A 19,432-nucleotide genomic window follows, 5' to 3' on the forward strand; every position below is an offset into this window, starting at 1 on the left:
CTTGGAAGAAAGTTCTGGCACCCTACTCCCCAAAAGTCAGCCACCCAAACCCCACGGGCTGTGGCTCTGCTCTGCACACAGGGCCGCCACCCGTCAGCATCGTCTGGACGGCAACCGGCACTGGTTCGATCATCCCTGGGGCCACGGGACAAGGGCACTGGCTGCCCTATAACCTAACACCACCAGCTGCAGGCCCACGGCCGGGTGGTCACCACGGTCTCCTGCACCCTCTGTGGCTCCACTGCAGCACTGTCATCTCCTCTCGCTCGTTCAATCCTCACGGCAACCCATGAAGCAGACACCATGGCTCCCCATTTTAGGGAAAGGAAACTGAGGCAGAAGGCGGTAAATTCAGGGCTGACCATCCTCTCCCTCCTCTGCGATTGCTCGAGAACCCTGAATGAACAAGCCTCATGTCTGAAACCCAGGGGACCTGCTTTGTGTGTTCCAGTACCGAGTGAGCAAGTGAGCTCACATCTGGGACCCAGGTAACCTGTTCAGCACCAAGTGAACGAGCCCCATGTCTGGAACCTGGGTGACCCACTCTGCACGCTCCAGAACCCTGAGTGAATGAGCTCACGCTTAGAACCCAGGCAACATGCTCTGTGCGCTCCAGCACCCTGAGTGAGCGAGCCTCACATCTGGAACCTGGGCGACCCGCTCCAGCACCCTGAGTGGGCAAGCCTCACATCTGGAACCTGGGCGACCCGCTCCAGCACCGAGTGAGCGAGACTCACATCTGGAACCCAGGTGACCCGCTCCAGCACCCTGAGTGGGCAAGCCTCACCTCTGGAACCCAGGTGACCCGCTCCAGCACCCTGAGTGGGCAAGCCTCACATCTGGAACCTGGGCGACCCGCTCCAGCACCGAGTGAGCGAGACTCACATCTGGAACCCAGGTGACCCGCTCCAGCACCCTGAGTGAGCAAGCCTCACGTCTGGAAGCCGGGCGACCCGCTCCAGCACCCTGAGTGAGCAAGCCTCACCTCTGGAGCCCGGACGACCCGGCTACCTCATTGTCCTCCAGAACGTCTCTGAAACCACCAGAGGCAACATTCCCTTGTGTTACCCACATGTGATGGGTTTTTTACGTTCCCATCATTAAAACTATAAAATATTTAACACATACAGAAGAACATAGGTAGCACATATATGTATGAAGCCTAAAAATGCAATGCACCCTGGGAACCCATTCCTCAACTTAAGAAATAAACCACTGATGCTCCTACTAGTCCCTGCTCCTCCGTCCCCTAGAGGGGACCCCTAGGCTGAACTAGGTGTCATCCCCCTGGTTTTCTTTATCGTTTTGTCTATGTATTCCCGAACGCTATGTAATTTGGTATCGTTTTTCTTTTTTTATAAAAAACTACTGCGACACTGTGCACTTCTGTGACTTGCTTTTTTTCGCTTAACATTGTTTCTGAGGTTTCTCCTGTTGATAAAAGGAAGCCGCAGAGCATTCGTTTTCACCGTTGCACAGTACTCTACAGTTTAGTCACTCTCCTGCTGACGGACACTTGGGTGATGACCGGTTTTGTGCTATTTCAAACAATGCTGTTACGAGCATTTTTACACGTACCTCCTAGCACACAGGTATCAGGGCTTTATCAAGGTCATTTCAGGAGTGGGATTGGTGGGTTGCTGGGTGACAGCACATTCAACTTCAGAAGACAATTTCATGTTTTTTCAGCGTGATCACACCAATGCACGCTCCCATCAGTAATCTATGCGTTCTTGTTCCCCATCTTCGCCAATGCTCAGACACCTACCAGAGTCCACATTTCAGTTTCAGTTCTAAGGTTCTGCTGATTCTCTCTCCAAAATACTTCTCTAAGCTGAACAGTAGAAAGAGTAGTGAGTTCAGAGCAAGAGCTGGATTCGATTTCCCACCACGGTGTTTGTTTAACAGCTATGTGGTCTGTGCAGTTGTTCAAACTTTCTGGATCGTAGTTTCCTAATCTGTAAACTAGGGATAATAACTCCCACCTGAAAGGCTGAAGTGGGCGTTCCTTGACCAACACAGAACTACCATCTTAGCCAGGTACACACACACCCAGAGGAGATGAAGGCAGGAACGCTGATCTGCGTATACCAATGCCCATTACAGCACTGTTCACGAAAGCCAGAAGGCGGAACAGCCTCATGCCTCCTTCCTAGCCTCACCGTATGTCAGCGCCCCCGCCCACTTCTTCACAGCCACACTGGCCTCCTTCCCACTCCTCGAACATTCCAAGCCCTGGCTGACCTGGGGTTGCGGCACTAGTGTTCCCTTAGCCTGGAACGCCCTTCCCAAGCCTGAGGCCTCAGCTCCAACAGCACGTCCCTGTGGAGGCCTTCCCCACTGATCCAGTCTGAAGGAAGCAGCCCTAGAAATTCTCCAACACTTCACCCTGACTATTTAAGTTACAGCATTTGGTGTGACCTGCACGGTTCTCGGGCTCATGGACTGTCTCTTGTGTTGTCAGCCCCTGAGGGCAGGGACCTATCACCTCGTCTGTCCTCTCACTGCTGGGCCGCTGTGCACTGTGTTCACACAAGGCATCAGTGAACACTTGCTGAATGAATGAGTGAATGTTGAATGAAGCATTGCTTCCAGGGACAGACACAGCTGATGTCCTTTTGTAAGTATAATAGAAAGCAGCAGATGACAGAGGAACAAACAAGCCTTTAAGACACACAAAGTTAAAATTTGTTTCCCATTTACTTTCACTGTTATCCTCCACCTCTCTGAAGTTCAACAAAACATACCTCCCTCCAAGAACAGGGACACACTGACTCATTTCTGTAACCTTTGACAGTGCCTGGCAGAGTATACTTCCAATCAATGTCACCAAGAGACACGACTGCTCCCACGTACCAGAAGAGGGTCACGGAGTGTTCAGGTCTCCCCACGAGAGGTTAGGGGAGCAGGTCTGAAGGGAAAGACTGTCAGGTATGCAATCCATGCAAAAGGTAACTGATTCATAAATCTCTCCTTACACTCTGCCTTCTTTCCAAAAAGTCCCTGGGTGGTCAAATGGTTAACAAGCTTGGCTACTATCTGAAAGGTAAGAAGTTCCAGTCCATCCAGAAGTGGCTTGGAAAAAAGGCCTGGCAATCTACTTCTGAAAATCAGCCACTGAAAACCCTATGGAGTGCAGCTCTAGTTTTACACATATGGGGTTACCATGAGTCCACGTCAACTTCATGGCAATTGGCTGGTCCTTCCAAAAAGATACAATGCAGTAAAATGTTAACAGATGAACTAGGAGCTGGCAACATGAGGCAGAAGAACAGGCTGCTGGCAGAAGGAAAGTCAGCATGGAATTCTACAATCTAAACCCAAGCTACAAATTCTGCTGAGTGCTGAAGGGGTCAAACAGGAGACTATGCATAAAAGGGCCACATTGTGAATAGAATTAGAGGGGATTCAGTCTGGGGAAGAGAGGCCAAAGGAGAAGTGAATGAGCATCTTTAATAGCTGGAGGGCTGCCAAGCAGAAAACAGAATCAGCTTCACTATGCTGCTGCCAAGCACAGGACACAGGACGAGGGGGGTGAATGCAGCCACAGGAGCTGGCACCCCCATTTGACTCACTGACTGCTCCTGGGCCGGTCACAGACAGGCAGTGCCAGCCTCAGCCCCCTAACCCACCACAAACGGGCACTGCCTGCGGCCGCAGCCCTCATCAACACCTGGCCTCTCCCCACGTTTCCACATAGGCCTGTTTTTCCATCTCCACGGCACCTCCCCACACTCAGCACCCCTTGTACCCTGCCCTGAATCTCTGTGGGCAGTGATGCTACTTCACTGGGGGACAGAAAGGGAGTCTCAGACGGGAACCCCAGCAACTCCCAGACCCAGCCCACAAGCTTGCCTGCATCGATGCCCAGCTCTGCTCCCTGACCCACCGCTTCTCAGGGTAAGGGGGATCCACTCTACCTCTCTACCTACCGCCGAGCTCGCTTACTGCCACCCCACGTGATCTGGCACCACACAGCTCAACAAGAACATTTTCAGGGTGTGGTGGGCACTGTGAATCCCAGGTCACCTGTGTGTTCCCTGCCTTTTTTCCCACCATTTGCTCTCCTTCCTCCAGCTAGTGGGTCAAGGAGGGACAGTCTCTCTGCTGGGAACCCTTCACCCCTTCCAAGCCCTTCCTTTCCCTTCTCTGGGCTAATTTGCACTCATTCCTTCCAAACCCATTGCTGTCGAGTCAATTCTGACTCAAAGCGACCCTACAGGACAGAGTAGAACTGCCCCACAGGGTTTTCAAGAAGCACCTGGTAGAGTCGAACTGCTGATCTTTCAGTTAGCAGCTGTAGCTCTTAACCACTGTGCCTCCAAGGTTCCCACTCATTCCTCAGTCCCACTTCTTCAGGAATTCTTTCCCAATCCCTATCCTGGGTCAAAAGTCTGTTTAAACTCTTACAGTGAACTGCAGTTAGCACAATCATTAACAATTCTTTTGTCTAAGTTTCTGGCACATTTCCACATGACAGGGACACACCTGTCTTACTCAGGTTCTCCTGAGGTCCACCTTAGTGCCCGGAGCATACAGGCACCCAGTGCACAGGCACACGAGTGCTGTACTGCCCGGAGAATATGGACATCCGGTGTACAGGCAAACGAGTACCGTACTGCCTGGAGTGTACGGACACCCGGTACACAGGCATATGAGTACTGTACTGCCTGGAGAATATGGACACCCGGTGCACAGGCACACAAGTACTGTACTGGCCAGAGAATACGGACACCTCGTGCACAGGCGCACGAGTACTATACTGCCTGAAGAATACGGGCACCTGGTGCACAGCCACACAAGTACTGTACTGCCTAGAGAATACGGACACCTGGTGCACAGGCGCACGAGTACTATACTGCCTGAAGAATACGGGCACCTGGTGCGCAGGCACACAAGTACTGTACTGGCCAGAGAATATGGGCACCTGGTGCACAGGCGCATGAGTACTGTGCTGCCTGGAGAATACAAACACCCAGTGCACAGCCACACAAGTACTGTACTGCCTAGAGAATACGGACACCCGGTGCACAGGCGCACAAGTACTGTACTGGCTGGAGCATACAGACACCTGGTACACAGGCGCACGAGTACCGTACTGGCCAGAGAATATGGGCACCCAGTGCACAGGCACATGAGTACTGTACTGGCCAGAGAATACGGGCACCCGGTGCACAGGCACACGAGTATCATACTGGCCAGGAAGAGGGACACTCAGTGCACAAGAGCACACAGGTACCGCAGTGCACGGAGTATACAGGCACACAGGTACCGCAGTGCACAGAGCGTATGGGTACATGGTGCACAGGGCACATGGGTACTGCAGTGCAGATAGCATACAAGTACCACAGTGCCACAAAGGTACCAGGCAAGCACTGGGTGATCAAGGCGTGAGCCCCACGCCTGACCCGCCTGGACTGTGGTAGAAGAAATACCTGCACAAGGAATGCGCACAGACCAGGTCACCTCCTAGGCAAAGCATGGACTGTCTACAGGTTCTGGAGGCGCCTCACCAAGAAGGACTCACTCCTCCTCTGTCTCAAGTGGGAACAGGCGTCCTAGGCAGGCACACTGCTGCTGTAGGCTCCAGATAGAAAACAGGAAATCTAGGGGAAACAATCGCTTTCTGTGACCTGATCCAACATGCAAACCAAACTGGAACAGAATATAAAGCTTACGTCTTCCTCGGTTGTGTGCCGATTTGCTTGACAGACTTCTCTTCAGTGTAAAAGAGCAGACTTCTTTGGGAGGTGGAGATGAGCAGCACTTTCTGGCTATAATCTAGCTGCACGATTGAAGACGGCTCTTCCAACACCAAATGGGAGTTGCAGACACCCTGTTAAAGAGAGTCTAGTTAAACCTAACATCAGTGTTGAACTTGACTTACTCTATGATATTAAGCACCCTTTCTACTCTTTGTATTTAGGTTGATTTACACCTTAAAATCTATGCTTTAATATACTTTAGATTCACTGTCAACCCACCCCAGCAAAGTTACTTGGAAAAGTCCTTACCAATGAGAAAACAGTCAACTTTAACATAATAACCGAAGACCAGACGAGCTGTGGTATGACATCAAGGACAATCATACATGAAGAAAAGCAAAAGGTCATTAAAAAGACAGGAATGAAAGAAAAGACCAAAATGAACATAAGAGACTGAAATTTGCTCTTTAATGCTCAATAGCAAAAGCAAATGAGAGAAAGATGAAGTAAAAGAACTGAACAGAAGATTTCAAAGGGTGGTTTGAGAAGACAAAGTATTATAAAAACATGTGCAAAGACCTGGAGTTAGAAAACCAAATGGGAAGAACAAGCTCAGCATTTCTCAAGCTGAAGGAAATGAAGAAAAAATTTAAGCCTCGAGTTGCAATAGTGAAGGGTTGTATGGGGAAAATACTGAACGACGCAGGAAGCATCAAAAGAAGATGGATGGAATGCACAAAGTCACTTAACCAAAAAGAATTGGTCAACCTTCAACCATTTCAGGAGGTGCCATGTGAGCAGCAACCAACGGTACCGAAGGGAGAGGTTGAAGCTGCACTGAAAGCACTGACAAAAACAAGGCTCCAGGAATTGACGGAACACCAATTGAGATGTTTCAACAAACAGATGCAGCACTGGAGGTGCTCACTTATCTACCCAAGAAATTTGAAAGACAGTTTTCTGGTCAACTGACTGGAAAAGATCCATATTTCTGCCCATTCCAAAGAAAGGTGATTCAACAGAATGGGAAAAGTATAGAACAATATCATTAATATCACACGCAAGTAAAATTCTGTTGATGATCATTCAAAAGTGGTCGCAGCGGTATCGACAGGGAACTGCTGAAAGGATACTAGAAAGAAGTTTACCTGCGTTTTATTGACTATGCAAATGCATTTGACTGTGCGGAACATAACAAATGTGGATAGCACTGAGAAGAATGGGAATTCCAGAACACTTAATTGTGCTCATGAGGAATCTGTACATGGATCAAGAGGCAGCCGTTCCAACAGAACAGGGACACACTGCGTGGTTTAAAGTCAGGAAAGGTGTGCGTCAGGGCTGTATTCTTTCGCCATACTTATTCAATCTGTATGCTGAGCAAATTATTGGAGAACCCAGAATATATGAAGAAGAACAGGGCATAAGGATTGGAGGAAGATTAACAACCTGCAATACAAAGATGACACAACTTTGCTTGCTGGAAGTCAAGAGGACTTGAAGCACTTACTGATGAAGATCAAAGACTACAGCCTTCAGTATGGATTACACCTTAACATAAAGAAAAAAAAAAATCCTCACAACTGGAGCAACATCACGATAAATGGAGAAAAGACTGAAGTTGTCAAGGATTTCATTTTACTTGGATCCACAATCAACGCTCATGGAAGCAGCAGTAAAGAAAATCAAAGGACATATTCTATTGGGCAAAGCTGCTACAAAAGACCTCTTTAAAGTGCTCAAAAAGCAAAGATATCACTTTGAGGACTAAGGTGTGCCTGACCCAGGCCAGGATATTTTCGATCACCTCATATGCATGTGTAAGCTGGACAATGAATAAGGAAAACCAAAGAAAAATTGATGCTTTTGAGTTAGGGTGTTGGTGGGGAATATTGAATATATCATAGACCGCCAGAAGACCGAACAAATCTGTCTTAGAAAAAGTACAGAGTGCTCTTTAGAAGCAAGGATGGTGAGGCTTTTCTCATGTACTTTGGACATGTTATCAGGAGGAACCAATCCCTGGAGAATGACATTATGCTTGGTTAAGTAGAGGGTCAGTGAAAAAGCGGAAGACCCTCAACAAGATGGACTGACACAGTGGCTGCAACAATGGGCTCATGCATAAAAACGATTGTGAGGACCGTGCAGGACTGGGCAGTGTTTTGTTCTGTTGTACAGGGGGGTTGCTGTGAGTCGGAACCAACTCTATGGCTCCTAATAACAACAACATCTATCTCACATTTTAAGTTTAACAGGAAACATTAAAAAATTCTTTATAATAATTTCTTTTGAATGTGCTCAGTAGATAGTTCAAAGAAAAATCTATAAAGGAAAAAAATTTTTTCTTTTTTTATACGTTATACTGTGTCTCATTTATTCTCAAAAAAATACACATTCAAAATACAATGATCTGCTCACATGAACCACGGACTCTTCTAGAAGAGACTGAGACCGTAAGAACTAGATGGTGCCCAGCTACCATCATTGATATTTCTGACCAGTGACACAACAGATGGTCCTGGATAGAAAAGGAGGAAAAAGTTGAACACAATTCAAATTCCTAAAAAAGGCCAGACTTACTAGGCCGTAAGAGACAAGAGGAACCCCCGAGACTATCACCCTAGGATACCTTTTGAACTCAGAACTGAAGATGCTGATGGAGGTCACCTTTCAGCAAAATAGACTGGCTTATAAATATCATCCATGTGTAATGTGGTTCCTTAAATAATCAACTATATGAGACCAAACGGTCAACGTTTATCCAAAAGCAAAGATGAGAAAGCAAGGAAGAGCAGGGAAGCTAGAGCAATGGAAACCGAACAAACAAAAGGGAAATAATGAGAGTGCTGACACGCTGTGAAAATTGTAACCAAGGTCACAGAACAATTCATATAAAAATTGTTAAATGGAAACCGAATTTGCTGTGTTAACTTTCACCTAAAACACAATAAAATATTCAAGAAAATACAATGCTCCGTTCTTTAGATTCACATTCCCTTGCTCCCCCGGCAAAGAGTTTGAAGCAACTGTGAAGAATTAATCCTTGCCAGCTGAAAGGGTCATAGGAAACAGGACATTAGAAAGAAATGAATTAAAATAGTACTAATATACAGTAAAGAACAAAGGAGAAATTCTGGAAGGCATTTTACCGCTAAAACAAACTATATTTCTCAGTGTCAAAAATCTGCTTCTGTAATTTAGATGAAGGTTCACATAACAAACGAGCTTCTCAATAAACAATTAGTACACATATTGTTTTGTGACACTGGTTACCAACCCCATGACATGTCCACACTCTCCCTTCTCAACCTTGGGTTCCCTATTACCAGCTTTCCTGGCCCCTTCTGCCTTCTAGTCATTGCCCCTGAGCTAGTGTGCCCCTTCAGTCTCATTTTGTTTCATGCGCCTGTCTAATCTTTGGCTGAAGGGTGAACCTCAGGCGTGACCTCATTACTTTGCTAAAAGGGTGTCCTGGGGCCATCCTCTCACGTTTTCTCCAGTCTCCGTCAGACCAGTAAGCTTGGTCTTTTTTTTTTTTTTTTATAGCTCACTCTTGAATCAGGTTCCTAAATTATTTAAGAAATATTGTGACATCACAGACCTTTCTATTTTGAGGCAGGGGAGAAACAACAATCACGCTTATTGGTAAAATTTACATACAGCAAAATTCACCCTTCTTAGGTACACAATTCTATGCATTTTGACAAATATGTACCATTGTGTAACCACCACCCTAATCAAGATAGAGAAACTTTCATTACTCTCCAACATCATGGACTCTTTAGGCAGATTTCCCACGTGTTTACAGTGACTGAGATGTAGATTTTAAGTTTCTAATTTACCTTGTAGTGGGGATTAAGCATATTATCATCTATTCTGCAAAACATGCATCCTCCCGTGTCCTTTTCTTTTTTTGCAAATCTCATGAAGTACTTATGTCTTTAAAAAAATTACCAGGGCCCCGAAGGACCGTTTGCCTGCATCTGAGTCTCTCTGGCTCTACTGGAATGGTCGTGATGGATGGCATTCCTTGTGTCCTCACAGGGCTGCCTGCCCACAGAGGCTGGGGAGTGGAGGGGCACAAAGCAACAATTATGGCTGTGTTCTCCCCTCACAAGGATCTAGTCAAAGTGGGAATATGTCAAAATCTAAGCTTTTACAATTTTGGTAGACACAATAAAAACTGTTTTACTCCAGGCCTGCAGGATATAAGAGACTACCTCAGTTTTCATCTTCGGCAAGCAGGGAAGTACAAATACACAGGACCCTTCACGACCTCAACAAAACATTTTCCTGGAAGCAGCAGTTCTCAAAGTGTGGTCTGCAGACCCCTGAGGGTTCCTAAGACCCTTTCAAGGGGTCTGTGAGATCAAAACCATTATCAGAGAAACACTAAGACGTTGTCTGCCTTTTCACCAGGCTGATACTCTACCGATGGTACAGAAGCCACGGTGGGACAGGCTACCAGGACTCCACTAGCAGTCACTGTACTCTTCACCATCGCGCACTTGCAGACAAAAATGAGTTTCGCTTAGGAGTCTTTGATGAAGAGTCTATAGAAGAATCCTGATCGAAAGGAGGAAAATGTGGAACAGAACTTCCAACCCTCATGTAATCCAGACTTTATGGAACCACTGAGGCTGGATGACTCCCAGAACTATTGCCCTGAGGAAAGCTTTCAACATTAAACCAGAACTATCCCCTGAAGTCATCTTTAAACCAAACAATAGTTTAGCTTAATTAGTAAAGAATGTCTGCCTTGAGCACTGTGTTCTTTTCAAGATTATCTGTGCATGATCAAACTGACAACAGCAACTAGGAAGTCTAGTTACGCGGCCTACGGCGGGGGGGGGGGGGGGGCAGTGAGTTTGTGTTAACAATACTGAAATAATTTGGAAGAGGATAACGACAAGAGTGGCACAACCGGAAGAATGTAACCAATGTCACTGAATTGTACATGCAGAAATTGTTGAAGTGGTGTATGTTCTGGCGTGTATAAACCTGCCAAAAAAAAAAGTTTTTGATGAAGCAGAAAAATAAGAATGTTATTAAATCTTGTCCCTTGACTGCACATCTTCTGTACTATTCTACGTGACAAAATGGGACGCTGGGGCACAGCCCGGTGTGGCACCTGAAGCACAACGGTCCCTCAAGGAAAAGCTTTCGTGTGATGGTTTAAGCTGTCAGCTGCACCAGCTGCTTTTTCCACAAAATGCCATTTTTACGTGAGATACCGTCATTATTCAAGCTTGGGTATTTGGCAGACATGTTCTCAAAAAGAACAAAGCGAACCTGTTACTTCAAGGAAAATAGGGGATGGTATTTGTTGCTGATAATAAAACTGAAGCTTTCCAGTGAAGATTGTAACTTTGGAAACTTGTATCCGCCCCTTAATGGCTTCCCATTAGCTAAAGACTTTTCTAGTCAGAAGACAGCAATATTAGCAAAGGTTATTTTTTGATACTGCGTAATAAAATGTGTCAACATTTGAAAGATCTACATCACTGTGGACCAGTATTTTCCAAATGACCAACACATGCATGATGTTATAGAATCGTGTCTGGGTAGGAGATCCATTTGAAGTGTAAGACAACAAAAGTACATCAATATGTTTCAGATTGCCCACGGGAACTAACCTTGGAAGAAACTACCATTTGTCAGGTTTGGGGGTATTGTCAAAGAAGAATATTCGTGATTACCTAAAAAGATTATTAAAATACCCCTCCCTTTTCCAACTACATGTCTGTATGGGATCGGATTTTCTTTACACACTTCAACCAAAACAATGTATTGCAACAGATTTAATATGGTGGAGTCAGACGTTAGAGAGACTTGCAAAAAATGTAAAGGAATACCACACCTTTTAGTCCTTTTTTTTTTAAGAGAACAGTTATCTTTCCCAAAAAATGTCATTTTTTTTTCTCATAGGTTTTTTTTTGTTGTTGTTGTTATTTTTAAATAAATTAGCAAACATTTTTAAATTTCTGTTTTAACTTCTAAAACAGTATACTCGATAGATAGATAGATATAACCCACACAAACCAATGCTCTTTGGGCTCCTCAGTAATTTTTAAGAGAGTAATAGGCTCGGAGATGAAAAAGTAGGACAAGCACTGCTAGTGAGTATTTGTAATAGACAGCTCAGTCTTAGATCAGAAGAATCAAGTCATTCACAGTAAATAAATGCTGAAAACCTACTAGGGATGAAAGCTACAAACAAGAAAAGGATCATGGGGCTAGACAGACACACAGGAGGACTGACAAGGCCAGGCAATGTGTGCACTGGACAAGGTGTGGGCTTTGGAGTAGAACCTTGGTTTGAAATTCAGCTCTGGCAGGATTAGCCTGTGATCCTGGGTGTATTACTGGGTCTCTCTGAGCCTGGTGTCTTCACTGAGTGCTTACAGGTAAGAACACACATATCAGAGCAGGTGGTGAGGTTAAAGAGAACAACAACCTGCCATTCCATCCCATTTGTTCTTTCACAGGCCAAAGGTGAGCGCTCCATCCAGTGAAATAACGGACTTTTGCCCATAACTGTGACTAGGAAATGCTTACCATCGTTCCTACAAACCTTTCAAGGAATTAGGAAAGACAACGGCTTCGTTTCTAAGTAGTGGAAAAGACAAGAGTAGAATGAAAAAAGCCAATGTTCCAGGAGAAACAAAGGCCAAGAACTCTTTAGTCACAGAAGTGGGAGCTCAGAAACCACCAGAAAAGACCTTGAAAGAAAATGTTACAAATAGCAACTGAGATTATAAAGGGAATGTGATCAAGAATGCAAGCTAACTAAAAATACAAATCTGTAATTTTTCCAACTGGCAGAAGATAAAAACCAACCACATTTCTGGAAACAACTTTACCTGGTCTAGATCCAGAGAAGAATAGACAATTTTCCCTCGGTCATCTCCAGAGAACAGCTTCATCCCATTGGGGCTCCAAGCCAGAGCTGTGATACTATTTTTGTGAATACCGGTGATATCAAACCTCCGAAGCTACAAATAATAAAAAAATACAAAGAAAAGAGAAGGACAAAACTGTGACATCAAGGTGACACACACCTCCTCCTCTCCATGAAGGAGCTTGGTTTTCCTGGCCTTGTTTTCAGTGCACAAACCTGCATGAGGCTCCATCTGTCTCTTTACCTTCAAAACCCACAGAGAATGTACCAGAGTATTAAACAGAACTGAAACTACCTGTATGTGCTTTCTGTCAGGAACAAAAATGTTATAAACAGCATGATGTCAAAACTTCTCGGAGCATAAATTTTCTAGGCAGATGAGAATTCCTCATTTCAGAGTCCGTGAGGAATTTGGTAAGAAGCTAAGATATGCTGCAATGCTGAGTAAACCAAAACCAAATCCACTGCCATCGAGTGGATTCCAACCCACAGCAACCCTGAGAGACAGAGTAGAACTGCCCCACAGGATTTCCAAGGCCGTAAGTAAATCTTCACGGAAGTAGGCTGCCATATTCTTCTCCTGTGGAGAGCTGGTGGGTTCAAACTGCCAACCTTTTAGTTAGCAGCCAAGTGCTCAACCACAGTTATACCAGGGCTTCTCGCAAAGCTGAATACTCACCTGTTTATTTCTCCCTGGCAGTGAAGACACAAGCTGAAACACTGCCACCCTGCCCGAGGCCGTGCCTGCAGCCACGAGGTCGTCGAAGCAGCTCAGCAGCTTCACCACCGTGATGGACTCAGTTTTGCCCTGAAAGAGGGACATTCGCAATCAAGTGAACCTACCACCAGGTAGCTTTTTCAAGAGCAAAACCAGGAAGATACTACGATAGAATGAGAACTGCATCAGGGACAGCCTTTATTTCCTGACTGGAAAGGAACAAAAATCAGAAAGACAATCCAACCTGTTAAAAGCCTCCCTTTTCTTTCTAGGTTTTTAACATTTCCAATGATAAAACAAAAAACCTCATTTTTGATGAAGGAAATGTACGACAATCAAGTACAACTATCCCAAAAAACCAGACCCATTGCTATCGAGTCAATTCCAACTCATAGTGACCCTCTAGGAGCTCTGGTGGCTAAGAGCCTGGCTGCTAACCAAAAGGCTGGCACAGTTCGAATCCACCAGGTGCTCCTTGGAAACCCTATGGGGCAGTTCCACTCTGTCCTATAGGGTCACTATGAGTAAGAATCAACTTGAGGGCAAAGGGTTTGTTTGTTTGTTCTAGGACAGAGTAGAACTGCACCTAAGGGTTGCCAAGGCTATAATCTTTATAGAAGCAGACTATTACATCTTTCTCCCTGGTGGGTTCAAACCAATGACCTTTCAGTTAGCAGCCAAGTGCTTTTAACCACTGCACTACCAGGGCTCCTTACAAGTACGACCATACTGAACTCTTATCCGGAGAGTACCAAGGAGCTTTTACAAGAGAGGTACCTCCCCACAAACGGATCGTGGTGTCAGGAGAGCTATCCCAAATCCACACTCTGCTTTATTCTAGCTGTCTCACTTTGGACAAGTCACTCAGCCATTCTGAACCTGAAGCTTGTTGTCTGTGGGCTACCTGCCTCACAGGCTTGCTGCAGGGATCAATGAGATGATATGCCTGAAAGTGCTTTATAAACAGATTCCTGGTTCCTAGATGAACAATCTTATTAAATAACATTAATTCAAGCTTAATGCATTGTGTGAGGGTAAAGAATTTAACTTTACCCAAAGAATTTGATCTTTGTCCTTGGTTCCTGAGAGGTAACCTCTCCCCAGCAATCGAAGTATGTCTTTGATGAGGCCTCCAGACCACAACTGAGAGTTTATGTTAATGAGTTACTTCTCAGGTAAGGGCTGGCAGAGCCAGAAAGACCTACGAGGTGATATCAACCCAGCGTCAGGGGAGGGGTACTGGAGGCTGAGTTCAACCACGTGGGCAATGGCTCAGACAATCATGCCTACATAATGAGGCCCCTGTAAAGGCTCTGGACATGAAAGCTCCTTGGGCTTCCTGGTTGGTGAAAGACACTGATGTGCATGGGAGGGTGGCACATCCCTATTTGGGATATGGAAGCTCCCACATCTCACCCTATGTATCTCTTCATTTACGTTCTTTTTGCTACAATAACACTTTAATCATAAGTACAATGCTTTCCTGGGTTCTGTGATTCTAGTGAATTACTGAACCTAAGGGAGTAGTGGGAGTCAGCAGGTCAGAAGTGAGGGGAGCCTGGGGAGCCCTGAGCTTATAGCTGGCATCCTGAAAGGGTAATGTAATGGGAATCCCTGAATTACAGCCAGCAAGTCAGAAATGTGGGTGTCACAGGGACTCTAAGCTTACAGCTGGCATTTGAGATCTTGGGCCAACTTGGTAGTCTGAAGGGCTGACCTAGCTCTAGTGGTTAGGGTCAGAGGAAGAAGTACTTCATGTGTGGCTGGTGTCTGAACAGAGGGGAACAGAATTGATAATAGATTGCACTGGCTGATCCTTACATGGCTGGTAACGGAGAAGCGGGATCCGATTATCCTCAAACACTGACTTCTTAAAAAGCTCTTATACAAGCCATCTGAGCGATGATTTTATTTTGAAACCACTGATTCAAAAAAATTACACGGAAGTTTTGAACTTATCAGAGATGTATGGCAAAATCTCCAGTAAATCGTTTTGATCCCTGATATAGCAATTTAGATAGAAAGCAATGTGTCAGATATGTAAGACTGCCTTCCACATTCATGGTACCTACTGAGCTGCTCTGGCAAAATAAGCTAAAATGGGTCAGAGTCCTGCCTCTAAAAGCTTGCTGTAGCAATAAGACAGGCCCATGGAAAGATGCCGGACAAAGCGTGGGAGTGGTAATGACAGAGCTTACTTTCATTTGGGACTCTAAAGCTTTCAGGGTAGTTTCACGGGCTGTAAATACTTCTGGTGCCAGATTATGATATGGGTTACGTAACTTGGATCTTAAGCTATAGGAAGGAAAATAGGAGCCCTTGAAGATTCCTGATTTTGCTAGGGTATCTGCCAAAGCGGTGTTTTGATAACCCAATCTAGGAGCAGGAAGGAGGTAGCAGGGTAAGGCAGAAAGACTGCAGACCTTTCACAACAGCTCAGGCCTGAAGCAGTAAGGGTCTAGTCTAGAAAAATGGCAAATAGAAAGGGAGCAAAGGCTGTAAAAACCACAGTCAAGAAAGAATCCTCAGGCCTTGTCACAGTAAGGATGGCAAAAATGAGGATAGCACAGCAGCTTTCCTTCACTGAGCATTTCTGTCCACCAGGCAACTTGTTCAGTGCTTTACATGCGCTCCCAGGTGATCCTCAAACAGCCTAGGAGGGTAGTTCTACCGTTATCCTCACTTTACAGATAAGGGACTGAGCTCCAGAGAATTTAGGGGACTGGCTAAGGCCACCCAGCTGGTGAGAGTCAGTCAGGACTCAAGCCTGGCAGACCATCTCCAGAGGCCCTGGTGCTTTCTTCCTGGAAGCCACAGGGCTTGATGGAAGGCTTGGTGGACTCGTTAGGGTCTAGAGCGTGGGTGACACGGGAGTGCCAGAACCATCAGAGGAATTCAGTGGCAGTGCTTTGAGGGCGAGGTGACATCCATGTGTTAGATACACGGAATTCGGATGCAGTAGCAAGGTGTTGAAAATAGAGTATCGTCCCTTGGAACTTTTAATTACAAAAACAGCCACAACATCAGGAATCCCAACCATTTACTGGAGATCTCGCCACATGTCTCAGCACAAGTTCAAGACAGTTACATAACTTTTCTGAATGAAGAATTTCAAAATAAAAATCATCCCTCAGATGGGTTGGAAACCTGATCATCTGTGTGCTGTGCTTGTACAAAGGCTTTTAAACAAACCAGCGTATTAAGCTTGAGTTAATTTTATTTAATATGATTATCAATAAATGTCATGGTTCTTTATCTAAGAACCAAAAGAGCCCCAGAATCAGACTGTCAATAATAAACTACAGTTTCAGAAAGAAACAAAATATGAGGCCATACAATAATCTAGCTATCCCAAAAACATCCCCCCTCTAAACACCTAGAAATGCTGGATAAGATTCATAAAGCATCCTTTTAAATGCACAGCTGCACTCTGAAGAAAGCAGGAAAAATTCACGGAAGCAAAGAACAAAAAGAACGATGCCACACATTCCATATCCTCCCCCTATTCCTGCTTCTCCTTCCTCTGTTGCTTCAGGTGAATACAGACCAACTGTTGTGCCCTGGATGGACGCTTGCAACTTTTAAGACCCAGGTACTCCGTATAGAACTAGGAGGTAGAACTGAGAGACTAAACGTGTTATTAGGCTAATTAACTGGGATGTTCCAGGAAACCATGACCCTAAACCTACAAACCAAGAGACCAAATCCCATGAGGTTTTCGGATGTACATAATCAGCCTCCTTTTTTTTTTTGGTTTTTGGTATGGTAAATGTATCACACAACGTTCGCCAGTTTAACTTTTTACAGGTGTACAACTTATGGACAATAACTACAATAATCAGTTGTGTAATCCTACCCTTAACTGATGTGACATTTCCATCACCATGGTTAACTGCCTCCATGAACAACTACCTCCTGTGCCATGGGACCAGAAGAACTGGATGGTACAAGGCTATCACTATCAGACATTTTGATCAAAGATTCCATAGAAGAATACTGATCAAAAGGGAGAATACGCAGAACAGAACTTCAAATTCTCATGGATTTCATGCTTTCTGGAACTATGAAGGTTGGATGAACCCCTGAAACTACTGCCCTGAGATAATCATTAAACCTTAAACAAAAAATATCCCCTGAAGTCTTCTTAAAACCAAACAACAGTTTAGCTTAACTAGTAAAAAATATCTGCCTTGAGCATTACTCTCTTTTAAGAACTATCTATACATGGAATCAAACTGATAACAGCACTCAAAAGATTAGATAGGAACCTCTAGGGCACTGAATTTATGTTAACTGGGGAGGAGCAAGAAACCCTGATGATGCAGTGGTTACGAGCTATGGCTGCTAACCAAAAGGTCGGCAGTTCGAACCCACCAGGTGCTCCCTGTAAACCCTATGGGGCAGTTCTACTCTGTCCTACAGGGTAGCTATGAGTCAGAATCAACTCGACGGCAGTGGGTTTGGTTTTTGGTTTTTTTGGGGGAGGTACAATTCAGAATAGGAGGGTGAGAAAGGTAACACAACTCAAAGAATGTAATGGATGTCATTAAACGGTACACGTAGAAACTGTTGAATTGGTATGTTTTACTGAGTATATTCTCAACAACAAAATAAATATAATGATATACATATATACACATATCTTGGAAGAAGTACAACCAGAATGCTCCTTAGAAGCAAGGATAGTGAGAATGCGTCTTACATACTTTGGACATGTCAGAAGGGATCAGTCCCTGGGGAAGGACATCATGTTTGGCAAAGTGGAGGCTCAGCACAAAAGAGGAAGATGCTCAAGAGATGGATTGACACGGTGGTTGCAACAATGCGTTCAAGCATAATAGTGACTATGAGGGTGGCGCAGGATCAGGTGGTGTTTTGTTCTGTGGTACGCGGGGTCGCTGTAAGTTGGAACCAACTCAATGGCACCCAAGAACAACAAATATATATATGCATACAAAAGAGTGCTGTCAACGGGAACAGAAGGCAGACCTGAAGCTACAGGCTCCACTGGGACTACCGGGCAACACCTAGAGCCTTTGCTTTCCTGAGCTAAGCAGGGTTAATTAAGACAAGGCCTCAGGTCAGACAGAGTGGGGAGCTGGAACTGACATCCCTCAGTGAAAGAGTGAGGTAGGGAAAAACTGGTTTGCTACAAATGGAGCTGACAACGAAATTTGCCTATCTCAGTCATCAGGTTGGAATGAATAAAAAAAAAGAAACTTCCGGAGAAACTGTAATTACAATCCTGCCCTATACAGCATCTGAGTTTGAATTTATTCTTTCTTTCCACTCAAAGGAAGCTCCAAGCCAAGTAGTTAAATTGAAGTGCTAGTAGCACTCCAAGGTGACTGGCAGAAAAAACCATAAACTGCATCTGTGGAACACAGCCTTGAAACGGGCCTCTCGGAATTCCCACATTTTAGGGATAGCTAAATAGCGCGCAATTAGAAATCGTCATAGGGAAATGGGCCCTCATAAAGAAGAGTCAACTGAAACAACCAGTAATAGGACTGGACAACCCCCAGCCACCCAAGCACTTCATTTAGATTGAACTGACCCAGGACATAAAATAAGTAGACTTAAAATGTTCACAGAAATGAAAAAGGAAATGGAAAGCATAACCAAACAACAAGACAGTATCAAAAATAGAAATGAAAAAATTTAAAATCTCAATGGATGGCTTGAATAGCAGATTAATTGTAGCTGAAAAAAAATTATTGAACTAGAAGACAGAGCTAAGGAAATCACCTACTTAGATGACAAAGAGAGATGAAAAGACACTAAAAAAAAAAATTTAAAGAGAAGTTAAGAAATGTAGAGGATAGGCTGGAAGATCCAATCTACATCTACCTGGGATTCCAGAAGGAAAGAGAAGAGGACAGGGGAATGTAGCGTCTTCAGACATAAGGGCTAAAAATTGTCCAGAATTAATGAAAGACATGTATCCTCAGAAGCACATATCCTGAAAAAGATAAAACACACACACATCTTGTAGTGAAACAGCAAAACCTCAAAGACAAAGAAGATACAATAGTAGTCAGAGAAAAAAGGCAAATGACCAAAGATGAGTAATTGTTAAGATGACAGACTTTTCAACATTAACAA

General features: G+C 44.7%; 1 protein-coding gene across 8 annotated transcripts in view; it reads right to left on the minus strand.

Moving 5' to 3' along the window:
* TECPR2 (tectonin beta-propeller repeat containing 2) overlaps nucleotides 1–19,432 on the minus strand; it is a 128,933-nt gene that overhangs the window by 67,420 nt on the left and 42,081 nt on the right. For 7 of the 8 annotated variants that reach the window (XM_064292944.1, XM_003408859.4, XM_064292947.1 and 4 more), the window contains exons 3-5: nucleotides 13,289–13,417; nucleotides 12,572–12,703; nucleotides 5,679–5,836 (exon numbers count right to left, since the gene is read on the minus strand). In XM_064292944.1, the coding sequence (XP_064149014.1) occupies nucleotides 5,679–5,836; nucleotides 12,572–12,703; nucleotides 13,289–13,417 (419 nt within the window). The remainder of the gene's footprint in view (nucleotides 1–5,678; nucleotides 5,837–12,571; nucleotides 12,704–13,288; nucleotides 13,418–19,432) is intronic. The other variant, XM_064292945.1, reaches the window with a different exon arrangement.

This window comes from Loxodonta africana, chromosome 10 (assembly GCF_030014295.1).
Source record: "Loxodonta africana isolate mLoxAfr1 chromosome 10, mLoxAfr1.hap2, whole genome shotgun sequence".
Lineage (NCBI taxonomy): Eukaryota > Metazoa > Chordata > Mammalia > Proboscidea > Elephantidae > Loxodonta > Loxodonta africana.